We start from the raw sequence: 11,683 nt of genomic DNA, 5'->3' as shown, positions 1-11,683 counted from the left end.
CACTGTATAGCGAAGGGTTAAAAAAGGGTTGTGTTCTGTAGTCATGAAACAGGTTTTATTGAACGTGGCCCAGGTTCTCGCTCTCCTTCCTTCCCTCCTGTTGGTTCACTCCAGCTCTCTGGTTTATGTACATGTGTCCCTTTTGTGATTGGTTGTCGTGCCAGAAGCCCCCTGGGCAGACCCACAGTCAGGCTGGTCTGGTGCTAAATAAAGATGGCCCACCGTCACCATCGGCGTCTGTGACAGTTTGCAGCACTAGTGACTCCAGTAGGTGGCATGTCACTGTCCTCTAGTACTTCAGTGTCTATGCAGTGTTCATTTTCAGTCTCTCTCTGTCTCTCATTCCCTCACTCGTTCTTTCTCGGCCTGTCTAGCTCACAGGTTCACACCAGATATGTGATCGCCATTCAAAAATGTCCCATTGGAATTCTGGAATGGTAAGTGTTCTGGTGCCCAGACCCACTCTGAATCATGCCCCCATGATGGTACTGCAGGGATAGTGACACTCGCCATGTTATGACAGGCACTATCCATGCTGTCTGGGTGGAAATTAGCAGCTGTCAAATGGCAGATTTGTTTGTCAAAAGAAAAGATTCTCAATGACTCCATTGTTTGCTCAAGCTATAATTGAAGCTCTAGAAGTTTCTGAATCTAGATGTTTCTGAAACTACAAGTTCTCAAACCAAGGGACACCTTTTGACATCAGTGCTCTGCAGGATTGGAGTCTATTCCATTTCAATTCAAGAAGTACACTGAAATTCCTATTCTCAATGTTATTCAATTAGGAAAATGTGTAATTGGAATTTAGTTCACCTCCTGGAATTGAAAGGGAATTGGATCACAATCCTGGTGCTCTGTTATTCAGAGATAATCTAGGTAGGGCTAGGAGTTTTTCTTATCACTTGACCTGATTGGACCTCAACATGTACCTGGCCTGATTGGGCCCCAACATGTACCTGTTCTGACTGGGCCCCAACATGTACCTGGTCTGACTGGGCCCCAACATGTACCTGGTCTGACTGGGCCCCAACATGTACCTGGTCTGACTGGGCCCCAACATGTACCTGGTCTGACTGGGCCCCAACATGTACCTGGTCTGACTGGGCTTCAACATGTACCTGGTCTGACTGGGTCTCAACATGTACCTGGATTGCTAGGTCACATGTTCAGGGAAACTCCTGGTCATTAGAATACACACAAAATACACACTGGTCTGAATACACACAAAACAATCAGCACATTCTAGACTGGGGTAGTGTCAAGTCAACACAGCAGGAGGTGGAGAATGTTCACAATGACTAAGGTTGTGTTTCTCTGCACAGACGTTGCTGGAGCATGCCAGAACTTACAATGCCTGGATAGGTATTTTATGTTCTAGCAATCTCGTGCGTGACAGCACAGTCTGACGTGGCACACAACCATTGGTTGATGCATGCAACATCTGAGCAGGGGAACACGACATAAATAAACATGATAGTACCAGACTGTGAAGTTGGAGCTAGTCTCTTGTGACAGACTTGACTTCAACTGTTTTATTCCATGGTGAGCAGAGGTCATCCATGAATGATCTCCACCTCCACCATTTTGTTTGCTTCTTTCCATGAATACTTCTGTTCTTCCATCTAGGTGTTCCTTGGTCTTCCACGGTTTATTTTGTCCAGTGGTTTCCTTGTCAGGGACCAGGGTCTGGTGAGGATGGATGTTCCTAGTGGTCGATCCAGCCCCATTATCTGCATTTTATTTGGATACAAAAACAAAAATGTCTTTGTTTATATTTGGCCAATGTATCCCCAGAATGATCCATGGACGTGTTTGGTCTTGAAACAAACAAATAACATGAATTGATTGATTAGGTGCCGAGATTATGTTGCGGAGCACATGCACATGGTCGCGGAGGCACAGAATGTACAGACCATGTGTAAACGAGACAGATCTGAGTCTGGAGAACATGAACATCACACACACCGAGAGGTGAGAACAAAAGTCACCCATAAGAAGGACAGTATCCTGGCATAGAGATGGCCTGAAGGGACATGGGGAAATTGCGCGTTTGTTGAGGTAGTTAAGTAGCTAGGTTCAGTCAATTAACCATGCTTAGCTCCTCTCCAGTCACGGCCATCCATGCAACCAGAGCCAGTCTTCTCTTTGGGGTCGGAGGTCATCCTCTCTGGATACTATATTTATGGAGGAACTGCAGGGAGGAACCCGAGTGTGCCTCGGAGAACAACCGGCACTATAGTGCACTGCAGGGCCAGGACAGGAACGTATCCTGCCTACATGAATGGCTAGACCCCTGTCTCTTCCTAACTCTACCCCCAGCCACAGACTCACAATGTTGTTCACCTGCTGCGGCTCGACACCAGTGAAGTAAGTAACTAACCACCTGTGGAGATCTACTTTACACCACACATGGTACGTTCCATCTGATGGGTGCTGTGTGTCTTTGTTTTAGGGGGAGAAACAACCTCTTCATTGTTGTGTAAATTATGGCATTAATGTAGTGTGGGATAGCCAGGGACTTTAATGCAGGGAAACTTTAATCCATTTAAACTAAATTTCTATCAGCATGTTAAATGTGCAACCAGAGGGAAAAAAAACTCTGGACCACTTTTACTCAACACAAAGAGACACATACAAAGCTCTCACTCGCCCTCCATTTGGCAAATCTGACCATAATTCTATCCTCCCGATTCCTGCTTACAAACAAAAATTAATGCAGGAAGCACCAGTGACTCGGTCTATAAAAAGTGGTCAGATGAAGCAGATGCTAAACTACAGGACTGTTTTGTTAGCACAGACTGGAACATGTTCCGGGATTCCTCCGATGGCATTGATGAGTACACCACATCAGTCACTGGCTTTATCAATAAGTGCATCGAGGATGTCACCCCCACAGTGACTACGTACATACCCCAAACATAAGCCATGGATTACAGGCAACATCCCCACTGAGCTGAAGGCTAGAGCTGCCGCTTTCATGGAGCCGGACTCGACCCGGAAGCTTATAAGAAATTCCGCTATGCCCTCCGACGAACCATCAATACAGGACTAAGATCGAATCATATTACACAGGCTGACGCTCGTCGGATGTCGGAGACCATGTGTGGGGTTGCTTCTCAGCCAAGGGAGAGGGCTCACTCACAATTTTACCTAAGAACACAGCGATCAATAAAGAATGGTACCAGCACATCCTCTGAGAGCAACTTCTCCCAACCATCCAGGAACAGTTTGGTGACGAACAATGCCTTTTCCAGCATGATGGACCACCTTGCCATTAGGCAAAAGTGATAACTAAGTGGCTCTGGGAAAACATCGATATTTTGGGTCCATGGCCAGGAAACTCCCCAGAACTTAATCCCATTGAGAACGTGTGGTCAATCCTCAAGAGGCGGGTGGACAAACAAAAACCCACAAATTCTGACAAACTCCAAGCATTGATTATGTAAGAATGGGTTGCCATCAGTGGCTCAGACGTTAATTGACAGCATGCCAGGGCGGATTGCAGAGGTCTTGTAAAAGAAGGGTCAACACTGCAAATATTGACTCTTTGCATCAACTTCATGTAATTGTCAATAAAAGCCTTTGACACTTGTGAAATGCTTGTAATTATACTTCAGTATTGCATAGTAACATCTGACAAAAATATCTAAAGACACTGAAGCAACAAACTTTGTGAAAATTAATATTTGTGTCATTCTTAAAACTTTTGGTCACGACTGTATGTTCACTTCGAGGAGGTCAGAGACCTTGCCATTTGGTGCCAACAACAACCTCTCCCTCAACGTGATCAAGACAAAGGAGGTGATTGTGGACTACAGAAAAAAAATGCCCCCATTCTCATCAACGGGGCTGCAGTGGAGCGGACAGAGAGCTTCAAGATCCTTGGTGTCCACATCACCAACAAACTAACATGGTCCAAGCACACCAAGACAGTCGCAAAGAGGGTACGACAAAGCTACTCCCCCTCAGGAGACTGAAAAGATTTGGCATGGGTCCTCAGAACCTCAAAAGGTTCTACAGCTGCACCATCGAGAGCATTGGTTGCATCAATGCCTGGTATGGCAACTGCTCGGCCTTTGACCGCAAGGCACTACAGAGGGTAGTGTGAACGGCCAGTACATCACTGGGGCCAAGTTTCCTGCCATCCAGGACCTCTATACCAGGCGGTGTCAGAGGACGTCCCGAAAAATTGTCAAAGGCTCCAGCCACCCTAGTCATAGACTGTTCTCTCTGCTACTGCACGGCAAGTGGTACCGGAGCGCCAAGTCTAGGTCCAAGAGGCTTCTAAACAGCTCCTACCCCCAAGCCATAAGACTCCTGAACACCTAATCAAATAGCTACCCAGACTATTTGCATTACCCCCCCCCCTTTTACACCGCTGCTACCCTCTGTTGTTATCATCTATGCATAGTCACTTTATAACTATACCTACATTACCTCAACTAACCGGTTCCCGCGCACATTGACTTTGTTCCGGTACCCCCCTGTATATAGTCTCGCTATTGTTATATTACTTGTTACTTTTATTTCTTATTCCTATCTGTATTTTTTTTTAACTGCATTGTTGGTTAGTGGCTTGTAAGTAAGACTTTCACTGTAAGGTTGTATTTGGCACGTGACAAATAACATTTGATATGTTAGTTGTCTACTACCTCTGCCCAATGCCTGGTGGTGTTCAGAATAGAGCACTCACACTCTGTAAGTCTCCGCTCTATTTAACAGGGAGGGTGAATGTGTACCCTATGTCCTCAAGAAAGAGATGTTCCTGTGTAAGACACGTTCATGCATTTCCTCCCGTGATACAACAAGTCCATCTAACCAGCACCAAACTGCCATGGTCAAACTAAAGCCCACCATCTCCTCCAGTTTCAGAAGGCGTTGTACTGTACAGTACAGAGCAAAAATTAAATCCATTTTTGGGCTTTAATCAATTTTGAAGTACCATTTTTAACCCTCCATATTTGAGGATTAATTTGTGGTTAGACGTTAACTCCGACTGAGTTGTTGTGAGATTATTTTCACCACAGTGTCTGGTTCACTGTGATAAAATACTAAGCCCCCATCACGCTGTTTTGGAGAGCCAGGGTGACTGTGGTCTTGCTGTGGCAGCCAACACACACACACACACACACACACAGCCATAAACAAAGACCCATACACAAACACACACACGCACACACAGTCAAGCTCTGTCACATTTATGATTGATAACCCCCAAACATGGCATCCAAATGGACATAATTCTTTATTTTTAACAGACCTAGAGTGAGTTCGACAGCTCATTTCAACGCCACAATCAACCTCGTTAAATGAAAATGATTTATTGTGAATAGTTTGTGTAGTAAAAGTGATACAACTGTCACAGATACAGTACTTGCTAATTGCATTCTGTTGTTGACAAGGCGTTGCTGCTTGTTCTGTTTTCATGTTGATCAGATAATGGGTGTAATTTGTGAATACGGTTTATCGTAATTATTATTTTAATTATCCCTAAATCCTAAAAGATCATCATTTGCTCAGTGGGTGTAGATTGTAAATGAGTTGATTTTGCCACTCATTCAACCATATGAATGTATCAGCACTCCCAGTTTGTACAGAATCTAATATTACATGCTATTTTAATCCATATACCATTGTATAATATAATTGAGGAATGATTTGACAAGGAAATGCTAAACCTCTGTCCTTAATGTGTTGACCTCAGTGCCCAAACTGCCTGTCTATCTAAACGAAAGACAGTCAGCTGCCGCTACGCTCAAGGCCCCGTGTGGCAGCTCTGACGCCCGTGATGCCTGCCACACACACACCCTCCACCCAACGGCCCTCTCTCTTTCTCGCTCTGTCCCGCCCCCTGTGCTACCTCATACCCTTTGACTTTCTTACCTTGGTATATATAGTCAGTGAGGCTATCAGAGTTCTCCTGGCAGCCATCATGAAGGGTATAGTCTCAATCTGCTGCTTCTTCAGCCTGCTTGTCCTGGCCTTAGCAGGTAAGGGGCCTCACACCTCATCTACCGTTTTATATGTTTATGTGGATGTCGATATAAATAGATGTTGTATGGGTGTGTGTTTATAGGCTTATTAGTGCTTTTGGTCGTTGGAAGACTACAGTGCTGGACTGTACATGTCCTGGGGTACAGCTCATGTATCAAATGTATGAGATGTGGCATGGTTGGGTTGGATGTCTTGGCTGTCTGCATGCTTTCATTGTCCAGTCAATTTACTGGCTTGTAGACACACACACTGGATCCATTTTTACTGATCCAACATACTTTATTTTTATTCAAACTGGGAAAGTCTGAGATCTCTATACCGATACTTCCAGACATTCTTTTCAGTGGACTAAACTGTCTTACTCTTCGGGCTTTTAGCAGATAGATTGTTCTGTCAGTCAGTGGTGTGGGTTTATAGGGACAGAGAAGGTACTGTAGAAATGTAGATTTTGTATTTTTTAGTGTTGTAGTTTAAGTCAGGACGTGCAGGGGTCCTACAAACAGTGGCGGTCACCTGGACGCAGGCATGAGCATAGACACCCGTGTCCCTCTCTCTCTACTACCCTGCAGCACTATTTAAAAGGGTTGCAAATTAAATGTGGTAGAATGCTGGGTTCAATCAGGACAGAATATTTTAAGGTCTCATCTTTTTAGAAAAACACATTTTAAAATGGTGCCAACTTGGCACATCTTGTCGTCTCTCGTTATTTTTACTGTGTGTGCATATACTTCTTTATTAAGCCTCATCGAGATCTTTATTGGTCACACACACACACACACACACACACACACACACACACACACAGTCGGTGTGACTTTAATAAACCAGAGGCTTTTGGCGTGGTGACGGTGTGTCAGCTGTCCTAAAGCATGGCACCAGCTGATGGAACGTCTCAGACTGTACTAGAGAGAAGAGCTTGTATTCCCTCACTGTATCACTCTCTCGCTTTCTTTGATTATTTTCCCTTTCTTAGAATGTCTCTCCCTCCCCTCTCTGTCCTTGCTGACAAGTAGATGTCGTAGGGACATGTTTGATACTTGTATCTATTGACTGATTAGCTTTACATTTTACTGGATGATTCATATATAATACATACTTGTATTTTCAAGTGATTCCATGTATTGTCCATAGCTTTATCTGCCTTTGTGGTGAAATAAAATGCCCAGATTACATCCAGATCAGCCTCTCTCCAGAAATGTGGTGGAGGGATCTCTCGAAAGTAAAACCGTTTCTTCCTGTTACCCTTGTCTGTCCTTGGGCTCCGCTCAGCACCAGGGCAACATGCTTTCCTATCCCAATCCCAGCCTGCTGTCAGATGTCTAGGATTGGAAGGCAGGCGTCCCGTAACCGGACACCGTCCACTATAGGTCCCACATCCCTCCCCCCGGCCCCCTTCCACCCCTCCCCAGACCCAGCACTACCCTTTAGCCACATTGCCTTCACAGCTGCTGTCACCCCAATGACAATTTATTCCCAGCAGCTGGCCTTATAGGGACATGCATTATCGAGTCAGGCGGGGCCGGAGGAGGGAGGAGGCCGGAGCAGGAGCACACAGACCCTGCTAGAGGTTCTGACTAGAGGGACTACAGCTACGGCTGAAAGTTACTTTTTCGTAACAGGTTAGGAGAATTTATACAGCAGGTTAGGAGAATTAACGTGGCAGGTTAGGAGACTTAGGTTAAGGTTAGGAAAAGGGTTAGGGTTAGTTAAAATGGTCTCCTAACCTGCTACCGAAAGTAACTTCCGGTTGTAGCTGTACTCCCTCTAGTCACAACCCCTGCTAGCTTAGCTTGGGCCTAGTCTGGTCCAGCAGCGTGGGTGGCTAGCTATGTAGCGTTGAATAGCAAAGCAAGGTGGCTAATGCTAGCAGAGGAGGCTGGTGGGACGAGCTATAGGAGGGGTTCATTGTAATGTCTGGAAAGGGAATGTCTGTGTTTGATACCGTTCCATTTATCCCATTCCAGCTATTACAATGAGCCCGTCCTCCTATAGCTAGGTTTGTTAGTGTGTAACACTGATTCCATGGAGCGCTACTGTAGGGTGATGTTGTTGTTCCTGTGGATGGCTTGTTCATATGAGTGGAGAAGGACTGACAGGAAGTTCCCCTGGGCTAACGAGGTTAGCATTAGCCTACTTTAGGCTCATGTTAGCATCGCCTAGATTACACTGTAAAACTGAACTGTGGGGATGTTGTCCGTATTTAACTAAATGGTTGCCAGTAAATGTTGTTTCCTTGGTATGCATGAGGTCCTTCAAAGCCCATGGAAACGGTAGTGGTAACGACTAAGAGTATTGTACTGTAGCGGAAGTGTTGGAGTGATACACTGGTTAAGAGATTGGAGCGTCCAGATGGAAATTCCACACTGTCATGTTCAGTTAGGCTATTGTATGTCATCAGCAAATTATATTACTGCAATGATTATACATGACATGGCTCCTTTAATTGGATTCATCACTGCTACAAAGGGATACTTGTTATCCTGACAATGTTAATGGCTATTTCTACAGGCCACCTGTTTAACCAGGAGTGGTGCTCAGACACTGTTCTGCTCATTCAGACCAGGGTTGGTCTTCCTGTTGTGCTAACTGGACCATTTTCTCTTCTCTTACTTAAAGCAGAATCCTGATTTTGGATAATTTATGCATTGAAGTCAGTGGGAGATAAGTGTTAACAGTTGATTGCTGTATTGTCCTGTGTTCCTGACTGTTTACACTAGAAGCCATAATACTTGCTGGATCGAATCCCTGAGCTGACAAGGTAAAAATCTGTCGTTCTGCCCCTGAGCAAGTTCCCCTGGCGTGGGTGACGTGGATGTCGATTAAGGCAGCCCCTCGCTCCTCTCTGATTCAGAGGGGTTGAGTTAAATGCTGAAGAAACATTTCAGTTGAAGTCATTCAGTTGTACAACTGACCAGGTCTCCCCCTTTCCTTTCCCTACTAATCAGAGAAGTAACAGGAAACAGAATGCTTTTGGCCCGACCTGAAGTATGAGGAGATATGGGGTGACACGGGCAATCTTTCCCTCTGTGTCCCCCATTGATGGCAAGCAGTAGGCCCGGGGGCCCGGGGCATCCCTCCAGTGCTGGCAGTGGGGACACCCGACCCCCTCCTCCCCCTCTTGGACAAGCCCCTCAGTCCCCTCCGCCTCAAGGTCGGTCACCTGGTGAGTATCTGTGGATCAGTGACAGGACTGCTGGGAGAGTAGAGTCAGATCAACACCCCAGCGTAAAGTGCCCCCCCCCTCCCCCCATCCCGTGTCACTCCACTGTGTCCTCAGACTGATCCTCATGGTCCTCGCCCCCCTTCTGTGGAATTACCACCCGGACATGCCCTCCATCGGCCAGCTCCTAGCATCCAGAACCACGTCACCACGAGTGCTTACACTGTGGCCTGTGACATTGGCCAGCGTAGCCTTTAAGCCATGAAATCCTTTTAAGATTTATCCCTAAAAACATCCCCGGTCCAGGAGTCCTTCGAACGTTCTTTAGCTGTAAAATGGCATGAACTCTGTGTCTCCATTTTTGACACACGTTGACAATTGGTTTGCCCTTCGTCTGGAGTCTATGTATGGGTTTGTACATATGGAGAGAGCTTGTGTACCCTGTGTATTGGAGTTTAAATGTGTTTTAAGGTATGTACATGAGTATGAGTGTGATGATTCCTGACATATGAGTGTGAATGTTTCCTGATCATGTGACCTGACCAGGAAGAACACAGATTAGATTACCTGGTTCTCCAAGATAGCTGTATCACAACTATCATGAGGCTAGACGGGTCCTTATTCTGAATCAAGATGTTGGGGGGTGACAGAGGGCTGTTTGGAATGCACTCAGAGCGGCCAAAACATTCTCATAATCACTCCTGCATCCATTTAGTGAAGTAGGCCAACTGGTCTCCGGCACGGAGGGCTGTCTGAGACTGAACAGGAATGTAAACCTAAGACAGTGAAAACAACCAGTAGTAGTGTGTTCCCAACATGGCAGTTTTACCTGATACTGGCTTGTTGCTTGGCGACCACACTTACAGCTACTGATAGGATATGGGACTTGTCTTCTTCTTTACCAGTATCAGACCACCACTACAACCAACATACCCCAAGGACCATTACATTCTGTTGCAACAATTAGAAGGGGGTTATAGGGTCAGAAAATCCGCTCCATGTTCAGAAAGTTGCTCATAGAAATAGGAAGTAAAGAGCAGGCCTAATTCTCACCTTGAAGAGAGCGCCCACTCTGTGTATTACATTTCTATTTGACAAGAACTCCTGAACGTTGCATCCCTATGTGTAAGACATTTTGGTTCAATGCATTCGGTTCTACAACTGACCAGTTAACCCCTTTCCCTTATTTGGAATGCATCATTGAGTGTCATGTGGTTTGTCAGCGGCCTCTTGAGTAACTGCTTCAGACTTGTTAACACCTCCCTAATCATCCTCACCCTCTAGCCTACATATAGCCTATTATATAGAGCTGTAGAAAATAGATCCTCACCCTCAAGCCTACATATAGCACAGAATAATATAGAGCTGTAGAAAATAGATCCTCACCCTCTAGCCTACATATAGCCCAGCATAATATAGAGATGTAGAAAATAGATCCTCACCCTCAAACCTACATACGCTGAGTGTAAGAAACCTTAGGAATACCTTCCTAATATTGAGTTGCACCCCCTTTTGCCCTCACAACAGCATCATTTCATCTGGGCATGGACTCACACAGGGAACTGTTGAGCGTGGAAAACCCAGCAGTGTTGTAGTTATTGACACACTCAAACTGGTTCGCCTGGCACCTACTGCCATTCCCCAGTCAAAGGCACCAGTGGAGGCTACTGAGGGGAGGACGGCTCATGATAATGGCTGGAATGGGGCAAATGGAATGGCATCAAACACATGGAAACATGTGTTTGACAACATTCCACTTACTCCACTCCAGCCATTACCAAGAGCCCGTCCTCCCCAATTAAGGTGCCACCAACCTCCTGTGAAAGACAATTACATATTTTGTCTTGCCCATTCACCCTCTGAATGACACACATACACAATCCATGTCTCAATTGTCTCAGGCTTAAAAATGATTCTTTAACCTGCCTCCTCCCCTTAAATTTACACTGATTGTAAGCATTTCATTGTTAGTCTACACCTGCTGTTTATGAAGCATGTGACAATAACAACTTGATTTGATTGATGTGGATTTAACAAGTGACCTCAGTAAGGGATCATAGCTTTCACCTGGTCAGTCTATGTCATGGAAAGAGCAGGTGTTCCTAATGTCTTGTACACTTAGTGTATAGCCCAGCATAATATAGAGCTGTAGAAAATAGATTGAACCCTCTACCCTACCCAGAATATAGAGCTTTAGAAAATACATCTGGACTTAACACCTCCCCTCCTAATCATCCACACCCTCTAGCCTACATCCAGCATGGAGCTGTAGAATATAGATCAGAGAGAGAGGACTTCTTGCCTGTTGCCTCTGGATGTCGTTACTGTAGTTTGCATCAGCCCCGTACCTCTGCACTCTCTAAATTAACCCCCCAAGGCGCCAGGCGAACCTTCTGATATGAACCCCAGGACGTCTGTCACCCGGACCATGTGTCTGTCCTAGTTGAGCCTGTTGCCAGGCAACCATAGTTCAGTTTGGAGAAACATTCCGACAGGCAACAGGCAGCACTTCCAGTCAGAATGCTGCGG

At 45.6% G+C, this 11,683-nt stretch overlaps 1 protein-coding gene across 2 annotated transcripts in view; it reads left to right on the top strand.

The window, feature by feature from the left end:
* The first annotated feature begins 5,859 nt into the window (after positions 1-5,859).
* LOC110485264 (sarcalumenin) overlaps positions 5,860-11,683 on the top strand; it is a 33,463-nt gene continuing 27,639 nt past the window's right edge. For both annotated transcript variants that reach the window (XM_036939098.1, XM_036939097.1), the window contains exon 1: positions 5,860-5,990. In XM_036939098.1, coding sequence (XP_036794993.1) covers positions 5,933-5,990 — 58 coding nt within the window. In that variant the 5' untranslated portion in view covers positions 5,860-5,932. The remainder of the gene's footprint in view (positions 5,991-11,683) is intronic.

Source organism: Oncorhynchus mykiss, chromosome 12, assembly GCF_013265735.2.
Source record: "Oncorhynchus mykiss isolate Arlee chromosome 12, USDA_OmykA_1.1, whole genome shotgun sequence".
Classification (NCBI taxonomy): domain Eukaryota; kingdom Metazoa; phylum Chordata; class Actinopteri; order Salmoniformes; family Salmonidae; genus Oncorhynchus; species Oncorhynchus mykiss.
The sequence above is the reverse complement of the archived record's forward strand: the minus strand, read 5'-3'. Positions and strand labels throughout refer to the sequence as shown.